This window comes from Ceratotherium simum, chromosome 35 (genome assembly GCF_057802395.1).
Source record: "Ceratotherium simum simum isolate JZ-2026a chromosome 35, ASM5780239v1, whole genome shotgun sequence".
Taxonomy (NCBI): domain Eukaryota; kingdom Metazoa; phylum Chordata; class Mammalia; order Perissodactyla; family Rhinocerotidae; genus Ceratotherium; species Ceratotherium simum.
In genome coordinates this window covers 15,899,235-15,925,886 of record NC_141934.1, presented here as the reverse complement: position 1 = coordinate 15,925,886, position 26,652 = coordinate 15,899,235, and the positions used below count along the sequence as shown (strand labels likewise).

General features: G+C 43.9%; 1 protein-coding gene across 13 annotated transcripts in view; it reads right to left on the bottom strand.

Moving 5' to 3' along the window:
• Window positions 1-26,652, bottom strand: part of CIT (citron rho-interacting serine/threonine kinase) — a 158,497-nt gene that overhangs the window by 77,599 nt on the left and 54,246 nt on the right. For all 13 annotated transcript variants that reach the window (XM_087424126.1, XM_087424125.1, XM_087424127.1 and 10 more), the window contains 4 exons: window positions 21,862-22,045; window positions 5,352-5,457; window positions 4,299-4,442; window positions 2,960-3,079 (listed from right to left, as the gene is read on the bottom strand). In XM_087424126.1, coding sequence (XP_087280252.1) covers window positions 2,960-3,079; window positions 4,299-4,442; window positions 5,352-5,457; window positions 21,862-22,045 — 554 coding nt within the window. The remainder of the gene's footprint in view (window positions 1-2,959; window positions 3,080-4,298; window positions 4,443-5,351; window positions 5,458-21,861; window positions 22,046-26,652) is intronic.

Below are 26,652 nucleotides of genomic sequence, written 5' to 3'. Positions count from 1 at the left end.
AGGTCTTTTATAACCTGCTCACAATTATCTGAACTCACTGAGTGGAACATGAGCCGATTATGTGAAATGGTACATCCCTTACTTGAGGTTTTGCTAGACCCCTCGGACAGGGTCGCATTACGACTTTCATGGCTCCGGGCACTGCGCCTGCCTGGACCCCGTCCTCCATTAAAAAACTATATATATATATTAAAAATTATATTTTACAACTGCATTCATATGAAGACAAAAACATTAATATCACTTATGAAAACAATTGCTTTGACCTAAAAATCTCAATTTTTTTCTTCTGATTTAAAAAATTTGAAACGGCCCCTAAAAGTACCGTCGGCCCTGCCCACAGGCACAAACACCAAACTGTGGAGGAAGCAAAGAGCTGAGAGAAAATCTTGGGCATCTTTTATCCTCAAGCTCCCTTTTCTGTCTTATGTCAGCGAGAAAGGAAGGTAATTTTTGTGTTTTGTCAAGAGCGAGGACAGAGCACTGTTCCTTCCCCCCAACATCTCTCTTTCCTGAGCTGTCAGCACCCAGGGGGAGGAAGGCAAGAATCAGGCAACATCTCTGTCAGCTCTCTGAGCTCTTGGGGCACCCAGCCTGCTCCAAGCATCAAAAGTTGAGCCGCTGTTATTATGCTGAATACTTCAAGGAAATCCTATAAATCCAACAGCTAACCAAATCTCTGCTTCAGGAAAAATCTGAGAGCAGATAATCAGGTCTGTTTCCACGGGCAGCTGAGAGAGCTGTCGTGTCTCAGCACGGACTGAACTGGAGGTCAGAGTCGAGCGGGATCAGAACGGGGACCACGGACAACTTTCGAGGTCACCTAAAGGAGGTCTTCTGAATGGAGCTTCAGAATTTTGTGGGAAGGAATTCTCAGATATGCTCCTATTCAATCAGAAAACCCAAAACACAAATGCCTTCTGTGTTACCAAAACTTCTCTTTCCCTTCCTGGGAAGGGGGCGAGGGGAGTCCGCAACTGCTAGTAATGGTGCATGAATCAAACTATGACACTAGTCTCTTAGGTGTTTTTATTTTGAACCAAATCCAAATACTCTATGGGGGTAGCTAAGGAGAAGCAAAATATTAATAAATAAATAAATAATCAGCTGTACAGGAATTAGCTTTTGAGAGAAAGAATGGGGAATAAATGTCGAATCTGGGAGGAAGTAACATGCTGCAAACCATACACTAGGAGTTTGCTGAAAGTATTAAATGTTTTTTCCTGGATTGCAAACATCCTGCCTGCTCTCACAAAACTTACGAAAAGTCATTTTAACAAACCTTTCTTCCAATGAGAAATAAAATCTGAAAGCGAGAAGTTTTCTTCCCCCCCAATGGAACTTTTAGCAATCATTAAATCTGAAACTCCACAGGCACGCCAACTGTGATATGAATCATAAAAGCCATTTCTTTGAACTCAACCACCAACATATACCTTTTCAAAATGTCCAGATAATTCTGTTTCTATGGAACTCATGGACACCAGCTGCTCCCTCTGGTGGCCAAACACAGCTTTCATTTCCCCAGGACATCACCAAACGTCCATTTCCAAACACACTGAACTAATGGGAGAAAAAAACTCCTAGCTCTTGAAACTTTTAGGATGAAAACCTATGTTGATAAAAGGGGCATGAGTCAAGCGTCAAAGCAGATTTTTCAAACTGTACGTGTGGCCTTCACAATCTCTAAGATTAGTATTGTTGTTCAGAAACCTGATACCAGACTGCCACGTTTCCTATGCATGTTTATTTATAACATTTGTGGCAAGCAAGAGGATATTAACCATTTTAAACATGACAGTGATAAATAGATTATGCCAACAAAACCCCCAAAATAATTCTTTCTTTAAAGAACAGTTAACAGATCAAAGTATTTGCAGGAGTTTCTTTCATTATCACTGCCCAGATGGCTAAGTTTGTGCTACCCAGAGACAAAAATGTTCATTTTCATCACTGTTCCCATTAGATTTTCTGAAGTGAATGAGAGTTTCCTGGCAGCTGATAATTCAGTTCTCCAATTGCTCATTGCCATCTCTTCATTAAAGTTTCTATTTACAGTTTCTTCAAAGGACAGAAAAATCCATGCTAAAAAGGAAACAATGAAGCAAAATAAAAATGAACCATCTAGAAAGAAAATGCTTTTAGAAAGGAAAAAAAAAAAAGAGTATGCTTTTTAAAGATCTCAATTCTCTTTTTCTGAACACACAGGGATGGCTTTCTGCACTCAGATTTGCTGTGTTGTGACTCAGCCCTAACTGCTCAAACTCTTCTAAAATATTTCTTAATATAAGTAAAATTATGAATTATCCTGGCTTCTCTCAAAAACTTAAAGTGCATCTGAAAAGCTATAAAAATATTTAATTTTTTTTTAATGGTCCAAAGCAGAGGCTGGCAGACTTTTTCTGTAAAAAGCTAGAGAGTAAGCAATTTCAGCTTTGCAAGCCACATGGCCTTTGTCACAACTACTCACCTCTGCCATTACAGCATGATAAGCAGCCATGGACAATATGTAAATGAATGAGCATGGCTGTGTTCCAATAAAACTTTATTTATGGACACTGAAATGTGAATTCCATATAATTATCACGTCATGAAATATTATTCTTCTTTTGATTTTTGTTTTTCCCAACCACTTAAAAATGCAAAAACCATCCTTAGTGTGTGGCCATGGAAAACAGGTGGTGGGCCTGATTAGCCCCAGAGGCCAAAGTTTGCTCTTGCTTTAAACCTACACCTTTATTGAACAGAGTAGCCATTTGGGGGCGCAGACTTCAAAAGGGACCAGAACAAGCACTCTAATATTTATATAAATCATGGGGAATCCAAAGTTTCCAAATGACCTACATACCTCTCTCTCCTCCCACCTCCCTTTCTCTTTCCCTCTGTCTGTCTCTCAAACACACCTCTCCTGAAATTAGAGGTCCAAGTTGCCTCCCTGCTCCTAGACAGGCTGTCATACCTGCTCTTTGATTTCTTGGAGCTTCCGGCTCTGCTCTCTGATATCATGGAGAAGCTGGAGTGCTTTGTCATCCTCCTGGGATACCTCCATCCGTGCTTGCTCCAAACTTCGCTTTAAGCTCTGCGGAAAGCAAAAATTTTAATAGGGATGCCCTGTGGATCCTGCTCGGGTTGAAAAGATTCATTAAGGGAGCTGCAAGCTGCTTCGCAGACACCAAGACGGTTTCAGGTGACGAACCAAAGTTGACAACCTCCAGTTGGTTGCTGATTCCAGTTTCCATCCTGTAAAACTCATTGGTTCAGAAAACATCATCTCAACCTTGTGACCTTATGGATCCCGACTGAAATTGCATCAGCCTGTCTTCTACCACCATCCACCTGTCCTAGCAGATACTTACTTGTATATTCAGGACTAAAAACGAATGCGATCCCTTAGCTGTTAAGCCACCATTGGGATGGCTACAAAGTCTTTTCTGGAATATCAGTTATTCAAGGACTTTCAAGTATATATCCCTCTTTCAAAGTAGCAATGACTTCATTCTCTGCCCAGGTGTCATTTAAGACTCCAAGCAGTCTATTTCCACCTCCTGGCTTATATTTCCTGGACACCTTTCATCCATAAGTTTCCCTCAATGCTTCAGTGGCACTGAAATATATATCTGAAATTCATAGCTGAATAACTTCACCCACCACTGAAAGGCAGCCAAATCTGGAATGGAAACATAGCAGTTATTCTTAATCAGCCACGTTCTATAGATTTCCTCTCCCTTGTGGAAAAAACTTGAAAAATGTGTGATTCAACTTCTCAAGACTGTTTAATTGAGCACATTAAAAACACCTGAATGAAAATTTTAACGAGACAATGGAGAAGACAGTCTACTCTTGTGAAGGAAGGAAAAAAAAGTCACATGGTAAATAATGACAGAGGGTCTGGGTTTTAAAGGCTGAACTTTCTTGTCACTACACTGGCTCTAGGCAACGGAAAACTGATTTCAGGCAGATTCAAAATACATTTTCCTGATTCTCCAGGCTGACTGTGTTGGACATGATGTAGACAGAAAGGCTGGGATGGGAGATGTTAGGACCCTTTGCGACTCACTGCAATGATGACTATGCCCATCTCCAGGCTCCATGGCCTACCTGGACTTTCTAGAGTCCAATCTTATTTCTCTGGGACCTCATGCTACTCTGAAAATCACAGATCTTGCTTTTGTACTCTCCCTCTCTCTGCTCTCTGCCATTGGCTGTGATGTGCCTCATGAAGCCATCATGAAACAGGATGAGACACGCACAACAGGAAGTGCCACCTCCGAGGGAAGGGGACTTTGGGGAAGGCTCACACTGCATTCTGTGATGTAGGTAGCAAGGTCCTGCTCCAGGAGGGATCTCTGAGTCTCAGAGGCCTTCAGCTCCACCTCCTTCTGACTAAGCACAGCCTCCACCTCTGACACTCTCCGATGTAACCGGGTCATTTCCTGCTCCATCTGAAATAAACACATCGACATGTTAAAAAGGCCCGTGGAGGTTCGCTAGGAGCAATCAAATCTCAAGTAGCCTCCGAAACCACCTGGTGGTCTGGGCTGGCGCTAATTTGCCAAAGGTTGGGATGCAAATACCATTGTTTCTTCGCCCAGGAGCACACAGTTCTTCGTAAGGACAGTCACCAATGCTAAGTCACTCCTCTCATTCAAGTCTCGGTTCACACTTGATCACTTCTCTAACCCAATGAGCAAGGAAGCCACAAGCATCATTTTTCACCTGTTTGCTTTTTTGGGTTGGTTTGGATTTTGCAGACGTCACTTTAATTTTATCCCAAATCCATCTTGATCCCCCCCATCTCCTGGCAAAGATCTAGAGGACAAATCCAGGACGGGGCAAGGAGATATGTATTCGTCTGCACTCTTAGGAGTCCCAGGCAAGTAGTGACTTTTATGAGCTTCCAGAGAGCTGCCCCTGGGCAGGAACAGTGAGTGTTAAGAGACGTAGAGCATAATCAACACAGTGGCCGCAGTTACATAAGCAGATGTTTTAAGAGACTAGGAAGAGAGACTTCACATCACTCAAAGCAGATGGGATGCATCTGGGCCACAGGTGAGGACCCACGCCACCTGCCGGAAGAAGCAGACATCTGGCTGGGTCATGCTGAGGAACGGGCCGTTTTAAATCCAGGGCCTCCTCTGGTTAAGATTTAAAGGATTTACGGCAACGTCAAGGCCCGAATTCATCTCCCTCTGAGCTGCCGGAGGCTCGACTTCAGCGAGGGAGGGAGCGCCTCGCTCGCTCGGTATGGATCAGGTGGCTCAGCGCCAGCAGCGGCCCCGGGTGGATCCCTTGGCATATATTGACGGGAGGATCCTGGAGCAAGGAGGGAGGCCGGCTTTGGAAATAAATACCTTGTGACACTTGTCCTGGGAGTCTTGCAGCTCTTTGCTTTTGATGAGAAGTTTCTTTTCCATGGAGCTAGTCTTGGCAGGGGAGTCCAGACTTGAGACAACAGACCTAGACAGAAGAAAACCAGTGTCAAGGTGGCCAGTGGGTGGGCCTGAAAAGCCGCACTCAGAAGCTGCGGCAGAGACGACGGACCTGCCAGAGCTCTGTGGCCCTCCACAGAGCTGGCTCAAGCAGCTTCTAATGACAGCAAGGCCATGAGGCAGCGAGGTGGACAGAAGCAAGGACTCGGGAAGGAGGCAGACCTGGCTGTAAACTCAGCCACCACTGACCTGAGGCAATGATTTAGCCTCTCTGAGCCTCAGTTTCCATATCTGTGAGGTGGAATGAGAAAAGGACCTAGCACGCAGGAGAGTGTGAACATTCAACGCAGAGCATTGTGCCTACATGGCTTCATTCGCTAACTCACTCCACAGATATGTACTGTGCACCTACTCTGTTCCAGAAACTGTTCCAGGCACTGGAACAGCAGTGAACAAGACAGACATGGTCTCTGCCCTCCTAGAGCTGACATTCATAGAGGGCAGACAGAATGCATCAGGCAGACACACAAACAAAAAGGTTACAGATGATGACAGCTTCATCAAAGAAGGAAACAGAGTGATGTGATATGACAGAGGAAATGGATCGGGGGCCTGCTTTAAGGAAGGGTGATCAGGGAGGGCTTCTCTGAGGGGGTGACATTTGAGCTGAGGCCTGAAGGATAAGAAGGTGCAGCCCATCCAAAGCTTTGGAAAGAAACAAACTCCAGAAAGGAGGGATAACAGATGCAAAAGCCCTGAGGCAGGACAGAGCAAACATAGCAAGTACCCATAAACGTTATTAGTTACTATACTGATCAAATTGTTGTTTATTCCATCCTCAAGATAGCCAGTTTGCTTTTATTTCATTTTATAAAAACAGCTAATGTTTACCATGGTAGGCCGAATAGTGACCCACCCCCAAGATGTCCACATCCTAATCTCCGGAACCTGTGAATCTGTTACCTGACATGGCAAAAGGGATTTAGCAGATGTGATTAAGGTAAGGGTTTTGAGATGGGGAGATTATCCTGGATTATCTGGGTGGGCCCGATGTAATCACAAGGGTCCTTTTAAGTTGGAAGCAGAGGAAGGGAGGAAATGTGATGACAGGAGGGTCAGCGTGAGAGAGATTTGAAGACGCTACATTCCTGGCTTTGAAGATGAAGGAAGGGGCAATGAGCCAAGGAACTTGGGAGGCCTGTAGAAGCTGGAAAAGGCCAGGAAACTGATGCTCTCCTAGAGGCTCCAGAGGGTGCAGCCTTGTCTACACCTTGATTTCAGCCCAGTAAAACCCACCTCGGACTTCTGACCTCCAGGACTCTTAAGATAATAAATTTGTGTTGTTTTAAGCCCCTAAATATGTGGTAATTGTTATAGCAGCAACAGGAAACTTGTACACTTATCGAGCACTGACTACATGCCTGGTTCTGTTCTAACACTAGACATGTTTTAACTCTTTATTCCCCACAACAACTCAATGAGGCAGATGCGATTTCTTACCCTCATTTTATGGATGAGAAAATTGAGAGAAGTAACCTGCCAGTAAATGAATGGCTTCTGTTAGTCTCAATAGAGAGCTGGAGTAGAGAGACTGACTTGATGCACCTGATATAACTCTCAGAAAAATATCACAAAAATACTGTAGTGTGGCCTCCTGAGAGTGGGCTAAAGGATGTTCTCTCCACAAAAAGGACGTACTTACCCACACATGTATATATAACCCACATCCTCCACCTCATCCCAAAAGCAGTTATTTATGGGTGGAGATGACAGTTCTCATCCAGGGCAGCTTCTCTCAGTGACTAGCACCCTCAGCATGAACACTGGGATTGGTGAAGGGCAGCCTGCAAATGTTCTTACACATGGAGGGATGTGTGGCCGAGCCCACCACTGCCCCACAGTCCCATCTTTGTTGCCTTGGTAACAGAGCTGCAGGAGCTGGTTGTCAATTAGCATTCATGTCTTACCAGCATGTGAAAGTTCTGCTTTCTGCTGCCCCAAACTACTTCCCTGCCTAAAAGAGGTCAGTTTCCTGCAGCAACTCAGAACACCTTTTTCCCCACAGCTCCTAGCCCAGGGACAAGGGCTGGCATGATAGTGCTGGCTTGCGATACCCAGTGACAGCTCCCTACATACACACTATAGGGCAGCCAAGTGAGTCGACATCCAGAGTCAGGCTGCTCCGTTCAAAATCTGACTCCGCCACTCACTATCTCTGTGACCTCTCTGAGCCTCGGTTTCCTCATCCGTAAAATGGGGATAACTCTCAACCTATTTCGAAAGGTTCTTGCAAGGATTAAATGAGATAACCCAAGTAAAGCCCTTAGCACAGTGCCTGGCACATCACGAGGGTTCAATAAACATCAACTATTACTATTATTATTGTCATTTTAATCATCAGTCCCCATGCAATGGCGTAAATAGCAATGCCTCACAGGCCTAAAACGGTTGCTTGAAATAGGAAAACTCAGGGGGCTGAATTTGCTCTGCGTAATTATTCACATTACAACAAATGTTGATTATTCATAAAAATGGGCAACAGGGATTGAAATCCAGAAATAAATCTTTTTTAAAATCTCACTTTGGGCTAAAAATTTTAACCAATTTCTATACTTCTCATTGCCTGTTTTCTACCTAAATCTAGCCAAAACACATACATACACACACTTTTTTCTCCGTGTTATTCCGAGATGAAATGGGTTGCTCAGCATAGCCTTGAGCTGCCCCAGCTACTTCCTCTATTCTTGACTCTGCTCTAGTGGGTGAGCTAGAGAAGACAACCCAAAGCACCCAGGCAGGGAGGGACGATCCACAGACGGGGTCATTGGTCCTTCAGTAATCAAGAGTCATCCACATGTCACTAAGTCACAAGCACTGATATAAGTTAGGGATGACGACAGAGGACACAGCTTTTTGTGCCCAAGCTCAAAACCAGCACCCTTTTAAAAAAACTATTAGCTGGGTGCATGATGGTAGGTGAGAAGTGGCTTCCAAAACTTGATGACACATGGAGGGCACACTCCAACAGTGTTTAATGTTTAAAGTGTGCTGCTATGGATAAAAAACTGATTGCTTATTCATAAATAAATTTAAAAAAAAGCTTTTCTAGGGCACTCATTAATGGGGCACAGAATCGAGGAGATGTGCAGCCCCCACCACTGGCACTTGCGGGAGACGATGTGACAGCCCTTCTTGTCACCTAAGGTCCAACTCCCTCATTCTGCTATTTTGATGCTTGACAAACATTCACCATTTAGAAGTTCTAAGTACAGCAATTAAGAGCTCTTCAGAATAAAGGTGCTAAAGACATCATTTTTTTTTAGAATAAATAAAAATCACATCTAAAAAAGGCTATGGTAAGAATGCTGTGACTAACTTGGCTTATAGCAACAAATCCCATAAACAATAACGGGATTGGAGCATGAGGCTGGAGGATAGAGGGGGAAAGGTCATCCGTCACAGCTTTCTAGAACTTCCCTGGTCTTCAACCCAGCTGCACATTAGAATCACCTGGAGAGTTTTAAAAAACATGGATGTCAGGCAATGAAAATACTCTGTGTGATACTATAATGGTGGATACATGTCATTACACAAATGTCCAAACCCATAGAATGAACAACACCAAGAGTGAACCCTAAGGTAAACTATGGACTTTGGGTAATAATGACATGTCAGTGTAGGTTCATCCATTGTAACAAATGTACCACTCTGGTGGGGGATGTTGATAGTGGGGGCAAGGGGTATATGGGATGTCTCTGTACCTTCCTCTCAATTTTGCCGTGAACTTAAAACTATAGGGCCCGCCCAGTGGCAGAGTAGTTAAGTTTGCACACTCTGCTTCAGCAGCCGGGGTTCGCAGGCTAGGATCCCGGGAGTGGACCTACGCACTGCTCATCAAGCCACGCTGTGGTGGCATCCCATATACAAAATAGAGGAAGATGGGCACAGATGTCAGCTCAGGGCTAATCTTCTTCAGCAAAAAGAGGAAGATTGGCAATGGATGTTAGCTCAGGGCTGATCTTCTTCACAAAAAAAAAAAAAAACTGCTGTAAAAAAATAAAATCTTTAAGAAAAAAAAACAAAACTGATGTCCAGGGCCCAACCAGACCAATTAATTCAGAGACAGACAGACTGGGAGTAGGTCGGGGCAGCATCATTTTTATTAAGCTCCAAGGTGATTCTAATGTACAAACAGGATTGAGAACCGTGGTACTAATTAGGGTCTAGGCATTTAAAATCATAGTATGACTGTCCCCAGCATTTGGTTCTAGGTGGCATTTTGGCCACACCATTTGGTACTGGTGCCTTTTGGTCATTCTTTGAGTGGAACACAATTCTGAAGTTAATCATGGTGGGCTATGAATTTCAAGACAATGTACAGGTTTCAGACAATGAGCAAAGACTATTCCTATTCCCCAGTTTTAATAAGTCAACTAAAATATACCATTTCCATAAATTTCTATAAAAGAAATATACTAAAGAGAGATATGGCTCAACTTAACATTTTTATATTCTATTAACTTTTCATGTAGACACTTAGGCCAATTCAATCACCAGCACCAATGATGAACTCTCAGTATTTCTTTAACAAATAGATTCCTCCTCATAGATATTATGAAATATTCTCACAACTTATTTTCTTTTTCTAGGATTTTCATTGGCCATCCTTCTGACTTTCAAAGCACAGCAACGGCAAAGTATTGCTGACATCTGCATTATTCTAGAATTGACCATAACGTAAATCATAGCTTGAGAGGTTCGATCCAAAGCTGGCCTCAGAGCCACCACACTACTACCAAATACAGCCCTGTCCTGTTCAAGTAGCAACTCTGCTGGCCTAAAATCATCCTCAAAAGTACCATTTCATCAAGAGTGGTATTACTGAAAGAGCTGATGTTATTGCTGCTTTTAGGAAAGTCTACAAAAAATCCTGTAACTGGTTGGAACTCTAAAGTTACGGGTGATAGGCACAGAATCACTGTAAAGAAACTTTCTAATCATGAAGTCTTGCTGACCCTGGAATGGGACAGAGTTTACCTTCTAACTAAAAAGTCTTCCAAGAATTTTCCTTTGTTCTCAAAATTCTCAAACTTCAACAATTGTTTTTTGACCATCTTCTATAATATAGTGAGTGTGTACATGTGTTAGGTAGGTAGGTAGGTAGGTAGGTAGACAGACAGACAGACAGAGAAAGAAAGAAAATATATATACCCACACACATATAAGAATATAAAAGCCCTGTGATCCCATGAGAAGTACCTGTAAACCAGTGGTTCTCAATCAGGGACAATTCGGTCGCCCAGGGGACACTTGGCTATGTCTGGAGACTTTTTTGATTCTCATGACTGGGAGTGGGAGTGTTATTAACATTTAGTGAGTAGAGGCTGCTCAACATCCTACAATCCACAAAACAACCTCCCACAAGAATTATCCAGCCCAAAATGTCAGTTGTGCCGAGTTGAGAAACCCTGCTGCAGAGGCTACAGTTAAAGAAGCCACAATTCCTGCCTCAAGGAAGTAGCAATGTAGGAGACAGAATGAATGCCGCCACCTTTTATCATCAATAATCATGCACATTTATTGAGCACTGACTATGTACCAGGCACTATGCTTGGTGCTTTGCAGGTTACCTCACTGAATCCTCCCAACAATCCTGTGAGGTGGGTATTATTATCCCGTGGCACTGATGCTCAGGAATAGCTTACCCTACGGCCTCTATGTTCTCCCACCACATTATGATGATTTGGGTGTGGGTGCAGGGCAGTAGAGCTGGGGGTTCCAAGTTGGACTCTGCACCCCAACACTCGCAGGTTCAAATCCCAACTCTGCTACTTCTTGGGTGGACAGCCTTGGAGAAACCCAAGAAGAGGAACCCAAGAAAAGTGCTACAGAGGTTTGGAGGAGCAAGGTCATGAAGGAAACGGCAATGGATCACTTGAGGGGAGGTGACTTCCACCCATGACTGGCTGCATGCAATGTTGGGAGGGCAACTCCAAGTCTGAGCCCAGGACAGCCTAGATACCAAAGAACATCCATATGCCAGGTCAGTCCACAGCCACCCCCAGAAAAGCTCAACCCACACATAAGAGCAACTCTCCCTCCGTTGCTTGGCGGCTCAGGAGGGTAATTAAATAGGAAACAGTACAGATTTTAGAGGCCCGGGCTGGTTCATGCTCTGGGCTCGATGAGATGCAGTACAATGAGGATGCTAATAAAAGACGACGCAGCCTGCCCACACATTGCTTGCCTACTCCTCCTGGCCACATCTCTGATACACAGCAGTTATCCCGATGGAGAGAAAAGGCACTTCTGAGCAGCGGGTGCACGCAGCCACCCACCCACACACAGCAGTGCTGTCTCTTCAAGCACGAAGCCAAGTTTGGGTTTTCCTTTTTTTCCAGCTTCTCTTTTCTAGAAAATTTTACTCTGAAATCAACATCTCGTCCTGATATATACATCTGCTTTATAATTACAGAGACCCAAAGAGTATTAATAGAGATAATGGTATATGACACAGAGAGAAGGTCAGGCATGGTCGTTACTGCTGCAGCTGAAACAACATGTTTTCTGAAAATGTGTGAGATGTGACCAAAAAATTGCTTTCCATGCAACCTCCACATTTAAGTAAAAATGATAAAAATGCAGTTTTCCCAAAGTCTATAAATAATCCATATAACAAGAAAACCCCTAAAAGATCTATTAACAGAATATTTCATATCAAAAGAGAATATAACCTGTACTGCCATCCTAAAAGAAAATAAATGTGTTGAGTACTCTCTAATCACTTCTGTAATGATTAAGATCATGTTTAAGCATCAAGGCATCCATTCATTTCCTTAGGAAGAGGATCCCAAGACTGCAGAAGATGCCACCAAATCACAGATCACACAGACCACAAACCACAGATATTCTTGAGATAACCAAGAATGGATACTTGAGGCTAAAACGAGAGAATCAAAATTAGCTCAGCTGAAGGCCCTACCTTAATTTGGCCAACAGTCCTAAAAATACATGCAACTGCAAGATGTAACATGGTGCAAAAAATAAAAAACTCATCAGCATTCTATCCCAAAAATATATTGGCTTTTATGATTGAGCATTCTGAAATTTATGAACTAACTTTATAAACCCATTTAAAAATACAGAGTGGTGTCCATCATGAACACTAGGAAATACCAAAAATATTGCCCTTCTAAAGACTTTCAGAGTCTAGCTGGATTTGGGGCACCCGCCACCCACCCCCACACACACCACATACTCATACATACACACACATTGACACACACACACACACACACACACACACACACAGCACTGGTCTCCAGTTGAATTAGAGCATTTGCTTTGCAATGATTAATATGCTACTCCTGTGATTTCTAATAGAGCCCCCACCTCTAAGCCAGAGCCTAGCTTTTGTGGGTTAATTTCATTGACATACCTCCACCTCTTGCCTGGATGGCTGCAGTAACCTAACTTATCTCCCTGAATCCCACTCTTGTCGCCCTACTATCTACCACACAATGGTCAGAAGGATCATTTGTAAAATGAGAATCAGGTATTCCATGTCCCAACTCAAAATCCTGCAAAGGCTCCCTGCTCATTGCAATTCTTGCAAAACCCAAACCTAAGGTCCTGACGACCTCAACTCGTACCATGTTCCCCACGCATCCTGAAGCTCCAGCTACCCCAAAGTGCTTTCTGTTCACTGGACACCCACCGGCCAGTCCCGGCCTCAGGGACTAAAGTGGTCATCTCCAGTCATTCCTCATCCCATTTCTGATTTCTTCAGAGCCCTTACCACCATCTGAAATTTTCTTAGTTGTGTACTCACATATCCTCCATCTCCCCCCATGGGATGCTAGCTTCTTGAGGCCAGGGACCTTATCTGTCTTGTTCAGACATGCCACAACGCCTAGAACAATATATTTGTTGAGTGGATGAACGAATGACTGGTGTGCCAAACACTTTTGTGCCCCAGGCAGCCCCAGTTTAAAGGTCACACAGGGACAAAGAAATTCAAAACAAGAAGTTGCTGGCACAGGAAGGCTTTCTGGCCTTCACACAGGAGATGCCCAGCATTGGTTTTGGGACAGCAAGGTCACAATGACACACACACACTGTCCCATCCAGGGGACTCTCAAGCACTTGAGGGTACGTGGGAGTGTGTGACATCTAGGTTGGGCACAGTGTACTTCCTCCTTCCCCAGCACCGAGTTTCAGACGCCACTGGAACTAGATCTTACCGGAAGCCTCGAGCATGTTTTCTGGAAGGCACAGGTTTAGCTGACATGTCACAGACTCCATTCAGAGTAAAAAATTGGATGGGGATATTAGGACATCTGTCAGGCACCCCACGTGGAGCCTGATTCTCTCAATGGGCAGAAACCAGCAAGATGTCTTAGTGGAAGCAGGAAAGAAAGGAGAGTTGAAAGCATCCCTAGGCCCATCCTCAGCCTTAAATCACAATAACAAATATGAAATGAACACTCGCTCTGCTCCAGGCGCTGATACTACGTGCTCTCCACATCCCCACAGCAAACCTAGCAGACGGGCACTATTACAGCCCCCACTTCATAGATGAGGGAATTGTGGATGAGAGAAGTTAAATGCCTCCTTCGCACAGCTAGCGAGGGGTGGAGCCTAGATTTGAGCCCATATCCATCTGACTCCAAAGCCTGGACTTTTCAGGAGTGTGGAAGAGTTCATCTCAAAAAGTAGGGAATGCTTTTATCAGCTCTAAAGTTAAAAGTTGGAAAAGTTGGCCATCCTCTGCCATGTGCAAGGTGCATGAACTTAAGAAGTGACCCAAGCTTCTTGATCATCAGTTGCCTTATCTGTAAAACAATGAGTTGTTGCTGGGATTAAATGAGAATGGTTGTCAAGCACTTAGAAGAGTACCTGGGTCAGAGTGAATTCCCAGCTCTTTCACCTTTATTGTTATTATTCATCTTTATTATAGGCTAGTCCATAGGTACTGCATAATCTACAAACCCATGACTGTTAGAGGCAGGGTAGTACAGTGGTCCTGGAGGCAGCTAGCTATGGGTCTAAGTCTTAGATCTGTTACTTCCTGCAAAACCTCAGGAAAATAACTTAACCTTGCTAAGCCTCAGTGTCCTGACCTGTAAAATAGGGATAATAAACCAACTACCTCATAGAATTATGGTGAGATTGTAAGGACATAATGAAATAACACAAGTAAACCACTCAGCCTAGTTCTGGGCACACAGGAAGTACTCAATAGATGAGAGCTTCCATTAGCAATTATATAAACTGTGTAGAAAGAATTGGCATAATCCCTGGACTCTTTAGTCTAATTCAATTTGACAAACGTTCATTGAAGACCTGCCAGGGCAAGGCACTGTTTCAGGCAAAAGATAGGACATGGTCCCTGTTCACGATGAGTGTTGAGCAGCTTGGCCAAACACAGGGGACAAGAAGGAGGTACGACTGAAAAGGCAGGCTGGGGTATTGGCAGACCAGTCTTGAATACCAAGTTCAGAAGCGGCCATTAATTCTGTGCACACTGTGATGCTATTGAAGGTCTGAGCAGGAGAATGACATCATCCAGCCTGTGCTTTGGAAGAATTCCACCCTCTGTGGAGAATGGACTAGAGCCAGGAAAACTGGAGGCAGAGGAATCAGCTGGGAGGCTACTGCAATAGTCCAAGCAAAAGTCAATCAGGGGTGGCGACGAGGACAGAAAGATGAGCACAGATGCAAGTATCATCCTAGAGGCACAACTTAGAGGACTTGGCAACAGAAGGGATGCTGGGGGAGGGAGAAAAGAGTTTAAGATGACTCAGTTTTCTTGCCTAGAAGAGTAGGGAAAGTGGTAGTTTCTCAAAAGAAATGAGGAAGCCAAAACTAGCACCTAGTGGCTTACTGAGTGAGCGAGTCTGTCTGTGTTGGGAGGGAACAGAGGTCAGGGAGGGTGAGAAACGGGTAGAACATCCTGGCGATAACGAACATGAGGTACGTTGAGAGGAAGGCCATGGGACAGAATTAATGTCAAGGAACTGAATGAGATCATCAAGAACAGGCTGAAAAAGAGAACTGACGAGGGTACTTTAGGGGGCTGGTGCAACATTTCAAGGGCCTGAAACAGAAGATGATAGCCACGAAAGAGTGAGAATGGCAGTCAGAGAGGGAGGAGGAAAACCAGGTTTCCATAAGATGGAAGAGAAGAAAGCAGAAAGTTTCAAGAGAAACGTGGTCATTAACGATATCATATGGCAATTAATGGTATCACGTGACAAGGAGGAAATCACTGGATTTGGTGGTTGGGTGGAATCAGTGGCTTCCGAGACTAATTTCCATGGAATTGTAGAGGTTGAAAAACCGGCCTTGAGTGTAGGCCATTCTTTCAGGAAGTCCATCAGAGAAAGGAAGGTGAGAGAGGTCAGAAGAAAGACAAGTAAAACAGAGAGAACTGAGAGAAATTCACTTAGGCGAAGGAAGAGTTGCCAAACTGGCACAGAGCTTGGGAACATATAGCACCATTTAGTCAATTACTGTCTTCTTAAGGGATCTGAGGCAACCATGCAAATTAGCATGTTGTAGGCCAGCAAAAAACACACTTGACGGATATTTTGGAGCCTAATCTTCAGGATTGGGCTAGGATCATTTAGATTAGATTTCCTAAAGGTATCTTTAAGACAAATGAGAAGGCAGCAGGATGGTCCTGCCAGGCCTGCAAAGCAAGCATGCACAGTCTAAATAGAGAATCGAATAAAGCCAGGACAACAAGACGTGCTTGACTAAGAGAAAGAAGAAATTGAATGAACAAAAGGAGAGAACCCAACACAATACCCAGAGGCGAAGGTTACATATCCGGTCCGCTGAATGATGGAATGGAATCAACACAGGGCACTTGAGGGAAGGAACCACAGGCAGGAGTTAGTTCAAGTTTTTTACCTTATTTGAGAAGTACAGGGGATGCCTACATAACTTCATGTACCAGAGCAAATTCTGTTATTATTGCTGACTATTCTAAAAAATCAAAACACAGATGAGGCTCTTCGCAATAGGGATCTGGAGGAAGTACACACAATGACAAACAGCCTTGGGCTGGGTGTGCAAAGGAAAACAATTTTTAAAGGAAGACCCTCCGCACTCCCAAGTATTTCAGTAAAAAGGAAGTGGGACTGATTGGAGAATTTAGGCTGTTTTCCACCGGAATAAGCCATCCCAGGATAGATGACAGGATGTAGCTGGAAGTACAAAAGGTAGATTTGAATAGACAAGGATCACAGCCATCAATAAATTGAGAACTGCAGCCATAAAAATGGTATGGATCGATTCACCAAATGTTTATTGAGCAACTTGCATATGATCGGCCTGAAGAGGTCAATGCATTCCCTGTCCTCACCAAGCTTACACTCAAGCAAATGAGACCCCTCAGGAAAGAGTATATATGCATGTGTTTATGTATACACACATACACCAAGTAAGAGTCTCTAAATGAAAAGAGGAATAAATCAGAAAACTCCAAGAGCTATGCAGTCTACCTACTCAATAAACTCGCAGAGATTGAAAACAAAAGCCAGCATTCAGACGACCTGTCAGCTCTCATCCCACGCTGTCCCAATCCCATTGCTTGTCAATGCCCACAATGGGCTTCCACTTTTGACAAGCATGTGAACCTGGGGACCCCACACAAATCTCCTAACTTCTCCTGTCTGTGGCATTTATACTTGACAGCAGAGCACAGTGGCAAAGAGACTCTGAAGCCACCCTGCCCGGGTTCAACTCCCAGCTGAGCCACTCAGAGCGGCGCGACCTTGGGGAAGTCGCTTAATCTCTCCATGCCTCAGTCTCCTCACACGTAAAATGGGAATGATGATGGTACCTTCTTTGTTGGCTGTGGTGCAGTTTAAATGAGTTAATCTGTGTAAAGCACTGAGGTTTAAATGAGTTAATCTGTGTCAAGTACTTGGAACAGAGCCTGTAAGGATGAGCTGTTATCACTCTGCCCACCTTCAGGTGAAATTCTTTCTACATTCCTGTCCACTCATCCAAATCACTGTCTTTTAAACAGTCAAGCCAAACATTTTACCTTCCATTAGTACACTTAAAAGCTCAGTTTCAACACAGGTATTTACTCAGGGTCTACATGTCCTGTGCTCCAGCAAAACCAGGATGAATCAGCCCCAGCCCTGCCCTTGAGACCAGTCGACTTGGGGAGATGGACAGACAGTCCAACAAAGATCATCATGTAATTTGGCAAGAACTGTGAACTGGCATTATCCATTAAGTGTCCCCCGCATCGGATTTTGCCTTTCTCTCCTGACTCTCCTAAAGCTGTTAGACATCCCATTTGTACCATAATATTCTGCAGCAAAGATATTTGCTTTGTTTCCTCTGAATTGTTTCACACACATGGCTTGTTCAACTCGATGAAAAGGAACCCATTCTGGGACTGGGCCTTCTAATTTTGTCCCCCAATCCACTCCACTGCAACAGTCACCTTTTATCTACAGGTATTTAGCAAGTGCATATTAACTTGTAGTTCGTCAGGACGTTTAAGCTTCTCTAGCAGAAAATTCCCAAGGCTTGGGAAGCTGGGTTTCTGGTCTGGTGTGACTTTGGACTACTTAATTATTGCTGAGTTCTTTCCACAATCTCTTGGCATAAAAAGAAGGACATTATGCATATATAGACTAGCACATTAGTAACAACAAAAATAATAATAGTAAACGTTGATTGAGACTTTTCCACGTGCAAGGTACTAGACCAAGCGCTTTATACATCTCATATAATCCTCCCAGCAGCCCTCAGAGGCAGGTGTCATTATTACCCGACTTTGCAGCTGAGGAAACTAACATGCAAAGAAGCCCCAGTAGAGCAAGGAAGAGGCATCAAAAACTGGTTCTCTGAAAATCTGATAAGGCAATGGTGGCAGCCATTTTTCATTCCTCCACAGTGTTTGGATGGCTGGATCCGAACTGAAATTTTTAGATTCACCCAAAAGGAAAGGAAAAAGCACTGAGCCAAAAGGAAGAGAGAGCCCCCTTCCTAAAAACAGCCTATTCAGACACTGTCATCCTACAGATGTCAGTCTCATCGAGATCCCATTGCTCCTCTAAGATTTCCAAGTTCTCCAAAAGCATAAAATCAGCATCTGTAAAACTAACACAAAATATAAAACCAATTGGTTTTTGCCTTCTACAGTTTATACTGAAGGTTTGCAGAAATGCACTGTTTCCGCAAGAGCTTAAATGAGGCAGTACCTCAGATCTAGGAGGAAGGAGAAGGGACCTAAATAAATACACCCCATCCTGAGAGGGGAGGCAGGAGAGCTAGGATCCATTTTATTTTTAAACCTTTAACACACTGATATCTGTTACTACCCTACTATTGTAAAATCCAAGCAAACAGAGGCTCAGAGGAACAACCAGGCATTGAGAGCTTGGGGTTTTGTTTGGGTTATCATTGGTTAAAAAGAAAAAGAGGCACCAGATAGATACTCACTCATTCTCTAACACTAACTTCACCAAAATTCCACCACAAAGACTATCAAAACTAGTTCTGAAGAATCTCTCCTGCTCCCTCCAACTCAAGCTGCCAGGAACTCCCACTATGCCTCAAACATAGAATGCTGAGATCAGGATTCTTGTTAAACCTAAAATAATGATGCATTCAGTGGTTGGCTTAGAAACAGTCTGGGGTCCCAAAAAAGGATCCTAAAAAGTGATGAGCTATCGCAACAATTAAAATCATTCTCACTGCCAGAGTCTCCATGACAATTCCTCGTTCATTCAGTACCACTTCTGAACATTTCATTCAATTCACTGGTAACAGTTCTGGGGTCAATTTACCCAGCTCAGTACAGCAGTATCTGCAATTTCCTCAGTGGTGTGAAGAGTGAGTAACAGCACAAGTAACGAATGTGTGTAAATAAAAACCTGTGATGCTGAAAACAGGGAGGGGAGAAAGAGAAGCTCGGGAAGAAACACCAAGTCCCTAGTGGCAACTGTGGTACCCCCAGAAATTGCCTCCATCCACCTCCAAATGAATTTTGTAACTATATGTCAACAAAACTGCAGGGGCTTCTAAGTAATTTCATCACTCCACCTCTTTTATTGAATTTCTAACTAATGATAATCCAATACGCCCAGGGTGGCCTACTCCAACAGGTGGAGTGAATTTCTAAAATTGATGCTGTAGGACAACCCACAGGGCTGTCCATGGCAGAATAGCCAAACGCAAGAGCAAGATCACATTAAAAGACATAAGACGGAAAAAAATCCTTCTGATTCCAGCCCCAGATTGCCATGGAAAAGGCACTAAAGTTCCCCCAAAGACAGGAATACTCCAATTTCATCTTTCAGATAAGAAATACACAGTTTTGCTTGCATGGACTTTTTTTCATGAGAATATTAAGCATGCTGTTAGGGCATTAACAGAAGCTCATTTTATGCTCTAGAGATATATTTTGAACTAGCAAAGGTGAAATAGCATATCTTCAAATACAGTAAGCAATATAAACACAATCTAGAGGAAAGGATCATGAGTAAATTAAATCAACAAATATTTATCGAGTGCTTGGGCCTTAACACTGAGATGCCCCTGTCGGAGAGCTCCCTTAAGTGAGTTTTCTGCGAGAAGCAGAAAGATGCAATTACAGTCTTCCTGAAAAATAAGCAATTAATCACACACTGCCTCAGACTAATTGCAATGCCTAAGATCCCCCACATCATTCTGCCTTTGGCCCCTGAAATCTAATTCTCTCAAGTCCTCCTTGGTTTTCCAGATCAATATGCACCCCCAGCAAGCTTTCATTCCGACCCACTACTAACCAGAGCTAGAACTCTCCACACACCACCTTCCGGTTCGATTTGTGACCTTCAGTGTGCTGTGTGTCAAGGGTAAGCTGCCCACTAACCACGCATCTTTAACATCAGGGCTCCACTTCTGCCCTGCTCTTCGGGACCAGTGCAAACCCTCCCAGCCCTGCCGGCCCATTTCAAATCCATCCAACGGCACATTCAACAGCTAGTTAGCTTTCTGCCTCTCTTCCCATCATCCAGACTGCTTTGGGGTTGCAGAGCAAATTAGCCAGAAAGACACAGCCGACACTACCAAAATCGAACCCTGAATTTTAAACCCAGCCCCCCAGGGAGGGAGAAAAGAAGGACCACCTCAGCATCTTTCAATATAAAAATCTCTCTCCAAGTCAATCACATCCCACAACGCTATTTCATATCAAATGCCCAATTCCCCACAATAGTCTGAAATCTTTTCAGGAACATTTCTGTCAAAATAGCACCCATGGGAAGACACCATCCAAGAACCAACATGAGATCCCTTCAAATCGATATCTAAGCTACAAGCACGATAAATCCAGAATGAATGCTGCCAAGGAGAAAATCAAATTCTGCTCATCTCCTAAGTAGGCAGCGACTGATTACCCAACATTTCCCCAAGAGCCTCCAAGTAAGGGAGCCAGGGCATCGGGGGAATAACACAGCGTCCAAGACCTTCCGGGGAACTTGCGCCTCTGAACGCAGAATGTCATCAGATCATGAGAACGAAGCAAGACACTGAGCTCACACCCACAGAGGCTATGCATTTTAAAGAAATTCCAGGAGGCTGGAAGCCAGGACCCTCTGGTCCCAAGTGCCATGCTAATGCATTTTTCATTAGCTTTTATAAGAGTGGAGACGGACTTATCAGGTCAAGAGGTTTACAGTGATATTTATACTTCCATTTTCCGGTCTCCTGGTTTGTTTGGTTTTTTTTTTTTTCCCCTGTGAAGCCCAGTTTCTGAGAATCAATGACTCGGCTACATCACACTCCCTCTCGGTGGCTCACGGTAACGGGGCTTTCTCTGTCCACCAGCACTCTGCCAGCTCAGAGCGGCTCAGCTGCCAGATCCCGGATCTTGCAGCAGACTTCGAGCGGAGCTGAGCACCACCTATCTGTTGGAGCTCCAGTACAGCCACTTGCAGCTCAGCTAAACCCATCAGGAAACCTTTAGCTTGTGAGGTACAGTTTTCAGGATTCTTTCTATACAGCCTAGATAGCAACCTCCATCCACTCATCTGAGAGAGAGATGGATACACAGATGGATAAATAGATGGACAGCTCATCTTAACACTGCACAATTCTCCTTCCACCCAGGATCTGCACTGCTGGATACCTCCCAGTATCTCCTCTCCTCTAAAGAAGACCAAAGACTGAAAAACTAACCCGAAGTACCCAATTGATGATTATGATGCTACGGACAGGAAGAGGTACCTTAAACAGTAAAATGAGAATATTCACAGTCTACCCCACCAAAGCCCAAACAGGTAAATTGCTTTCCAAAGGCAGGCTGATGAACAGCTTCCCTCCACTGCACTCCCCCACCCCACCACCACCACCACCACCTTCGGGCTCTCTGCCTTGCATCAATGCAGGTCCCTTAGAAAGTCAAATTTTCACTTACTCAGATCTACCAAGAATCCCCAGTGCCTTGCTGTACGAAAACCCCACAAACGGCAGTTCTTCGCCTGAGAAACCTGAGGGGTTCAGCTGGCACGGAGAGGAGGAAACCCACGAATTCTTCTCTGGTTCATCAAAATTGGAGGTGTCATCATCAGACTTGAGGGTGGGAACGAACGGGGGAGGAGCTGGTTAAAGAAAAACAAGAAGGGGGGGAGAGAGAAATTCAGACGGATTCAACACTGTTGCGGAGAAAATCGTCTTACTCCTTCCGCGTTCGCGAAGGCACTGCAGCGCCGGCTCTCAATCGAGCTCACACAGGCAGACCCAGCCTCGGCTCTTACAGCAACAAGAGATTAACCCCTGCTCTGCCAACATGGCCACCAACCCGCAGACAGGCTGCCTTCCCTGCTGGGGTAAACGGAAGGATAAACTCAAACAGGTCACTTGGTGGAACGAAAGCATCGGGGAACTCATCTGAGCTAGCTGCTCGTTCCTGATACTTCCACAATGCTTCTCTACAGGGCATCAGCTGCCTGGTGCCAGCATGCCAGACGACTTAAACCTATTTATTTCCTCTTCCAGACACGTCTAAATTATGAATATTTAGTGCTAATCACTGAAAGAAGACGGAATTTCTACATCTCATGGATTGACCGGAATGAGAGGAAGGAGGAGGAAAGACGATCTGGGAGGGAGGTAACTCGTGTTAGGAGAGCACTGCAGTCTAGCTCATTCATATCCAGATGAGTATACTCGGAGCTCTTACTAACCACTTTTTTTTTAGTTCATTATCCCTCCTCCCCAGCTCTCTCATGCCCCCTGAATCCACCGCAGTTTAATCAGCATAATGAAACACCAGCCCAATAAAGTTCTTCGCGGTGATTTACAGCACCCCTGCGCGGTGATGGGGGTAATGCACCGATGGACATCTGCGTCCTACCTCGTTAAGGCATGCCTCCCAGCTAGGGGCATCTTACATCTTCTCCACTTCCTGCAGACCTACTATGCTCTCTCGGTCGTCAGGGAGGTGGACACTCGTCCGTCAGTCACCAGGAGGCTGCCCATTGTGGTGGGCTCCCGGGGGTGTAGCCGGCCAGAAGCGTTACCATGGATGCGGGCTGAAGCGTCTGTGGCGGGCCAGCCGAGCGAGTTGGCGAGCTGGGCATCACCTCGCCCGCAGTGCAGGCTTCATGCTCCCCACTCTGTGCGTGCTCTGGCTGTAACCCCACCTGGCCGCCTGCGTGGCAGGGGCCAATGCTGATCTGAGTGACAGAGCAGCATGAGTCACTGCCGGAGTTCGCTAGAGCGCCCCCTAGGACAGCTGTCACAGCCGTTCACGGTCCAGACTTCTTTGTTAACCCCTTGCTTTCTGGACAAAGCTGTGTGCCAGATATGAGCAGCAATCTGTTTTCTGCTTACAGACTGAAAAGAATCTGGCTGTTTCCAAAGTTCCCCCGATGACAACATCCGAAGCAGCATTAGGAAGAAAATGGAGTAGTTAAGGGATGTGGAGGGGAGAGGAGTGGAAGCCAGAAGGAGGCTTCTGGCTGCTCCCAGGAAGTGCAAAAGAACATTCTCAGAGCTTCAGGTGCACTGAGAAGAGTTGAGAGATTGAAAATGTAAAATGTGCACGACCAGAAGATTATTTAACACCTCCAAGCTCTCACAAGAATTGACATCTTCCCTGTTAGTGTCAGAATCTACCTGCTTAACACTTTAAAAATTAGCTGAGAAAAATTTCATTGCTTCAGCCCGCATCCCATGTGTACTTCCAGCAACACAGGCTCCAATCCAATCTGATTTCAATCACCCAATACCTTTTTTTTTAAGCGAAAAAAAATTTTTTAATGGAAATTACATTTTATAAAAATAAAAAAGAGAAGTTTTCCAGGCTGGCCCGGTGGCATAGCGGTTAAGTTCACACGCTCCGCTTCAGCAGCCCGGCGTTTTCTGGTTTGGATCCCAGGTGCAGACCTATGCCATCAAGCCGTGCTGTGGCGGTGTCCCACATAGAAAAGTAGAGGAAGATGGGCACAGATGTTAGCTCAGGGCCAATCTTCCTCAGCAAAAAGAGGAGGATTGGCAAAAGATGTTAGCTCAGAGCTAATCTTCCTCACAAATAAATAAATACATAAAAATTTTAAAAAGAGAAGTTTCCTGTCCCAAAATAAGGAGACACAGATAAAGACTGAAGAAATGTATGGAGAGAGATTTGCAGATGATACTAACATGGCAGCATCACGGTTAATGGCACATACTTTGAAATCTGACTGAATGGGTTCAAATCCCAGCTCCACCACTTACTAGCTCTGTGACCTTGGGAAAGTCACTTAACCTCTCTGAGCCTCAGTTTCAACATATACATAATTTCCTCAAAGGGCTGTTGGGAGGTTTAAATGAAAAAAATCTATATAAAGTGCTTAGCACAGTTCTTAGCATACTGTAAAAAGACTACCTGCCATTATTATTATTGCTCACATGAGATACATGTTTATGACAGACCCTGCAGTTATTGAAAGGCTAGTGAGATACAGCAGAATCTCTATTGAATATTCTTCTTTCCTGCGCAAGGCACAGACACATTCCTGTGGATGTTTGTGTTAATCATATCATTTCATTCCTAGCAAAAGTTTAATTCCCTTTATACTATATATTAATTTATCTTTAGGAGACTAAAATTGAATTCCATTTCTGAGTAAGGAGTATGATTAACATAGGGGTAGGAGCCACCCTCTGTGAAATAATTATGATTTAGAAATTCCGTACCATAAAATAAGATTCCTCTTTAAAACTCCATCATGCTGAAAGCTAACCCATGTGGTCGAGATTAGAAAAAGAGCCAGATAATCTTCAATAAGAGGAAGGTAACACCAACATGAAATATACCAGCCGTAACAGGTGAGATATTCACAGAACAGATTAAAAGCTAGGGACGTAAACCTCTACGTAGTCAGTGGAATCCAACAGGAAACTCTGAAAAGAAGGGCTTCTAAGGGCCACATTTAGGCAGGGAAAAGAGCCACAGTCTCAAGCCAAAGAGAAGTGGGGGAAATGGAAATTCTCTACCTACCAGAAAGTGATGGATGCTCACCCTTGTCCAGGACCCTTTAGGGGGAAAGAAATAGCGTGGCTATTAAAACTGTAGCCCCAGGTAGGGTGTGTACATTTAAAGTATCCTGAATGGTGTGGGAACTACAAGCCCAGAAATTAACATCAATACTGGTCCAGGATCACTGAGCCCTTAGGGTACTGGCAGACATATTTGTAGCGGCACTTGCACAACTCAGGGCACACAGGAGTCTCTTGCTCTGTCTCGCACACTCACACACACACACACAATCCCTATTGGAAACGAGTTCACCATACAAAAGTAAAAACCAACAACTACACATAACAAGGAAAAAGAAATCACCCAAACTACCAAGAAGAAACATCAGCAGATATAAGAATTGGGAAAATTAGCCCTCCAAAAGTTGTAGATAAAAGAACAATCTAAAATGGACCATAAAATTTATTATCAAGGTAAGTGAGTAGAAGTTCTAATAAAAGAACAAGACACTCTGAAAAAGGACTGAGCACATTTGAAAGGAATCAAATGGAGCTTTTAAAAATGAAAAGTATGGTTATTGAATTTAAACTTTAAAACTCGCTGGATGCATTAAATAGCAGATTAGATACAGCTGAAGATAAAATTAGTGAATGAGCAGTTAGATCTGAGAAAATCACATAGAACCATGCTCCTCAAAGTGTGATGTGTAGACTGGCAGCACCAGTATCACTGGGAGGTGGTAAGAAATGGAGAGTCTCAGGCCCAACTCCAGGCCCACTGATTCAGAACCTGCCTTCTAGCAAGACCCCCAGTGAATCATGAGCACACTACAGCTGGAGAGGTACTTATACAGAACGCAACACACAGGGACAAAGAGACAGAAGACATGAGAGGCTAGGAGACAAAGAATGAGACGGTTCAATACACATCTAATAGGAGCACCAGAAAGAGAGAGTAGAGAACCAGCTCAAAATCTGGATGCTACATTTTAAAGGCTTATGTAGCCTAAAGACTACCAAGTATGTGACCACATCTATCTCGGGAGCCTAATTCCTCTCTTTCTTGTATCTTATAGAAAATGTCCCTTTTTCAATCCTCATAAAACACCATTTTTTTGCTTTAAAGAAAGGTATTAATGAGTCATTGAAATCATTAGATTTGCACCTATGTTGATGGAGGTACACATTGCACCTGAGAACATAGCATAGTGCCAGGCACACAGCTGGTGCACAATAAATATTCGCTGAACAGATATTTAATTAAATGACCAGAAATGGCTCTTGCAGAGAGAACACCCAGCATAATACAGGCCACGAAGAAGTTATCTGGTGTTTGAGTTAAATGAAGAGGCTTTAAAAGCGGAGATTATTCTGTCTGAAAAATATGTTAATGAGTGCCTATATTAATATTTTCTAATACAGTATTATAAAATCATCTCACCCCCCACACACACATACTCACCACATTCAATAACAACAAATAAGGAGTCACATATTAAGATCTATTGTTCTTTGGTAAAAGCCATTAAGAAAAATAGGGAAAAAATCTTACCCTATACATTTTTTAAATACATCAGCCTGTGCTCGAGGTCACATCAGGGCACATCCTCCTTAGTGGCAGGGGCTATACAAGTTAAGTTCTGGAGAGCTTTTTTCTCCTCAGTTATAAGATAGATGGCAGAACAGCGCTTTCAGAAACAAAGAGCTATTTTAAGAGCTGTAGTTAATCTCTCTCCTATAAATT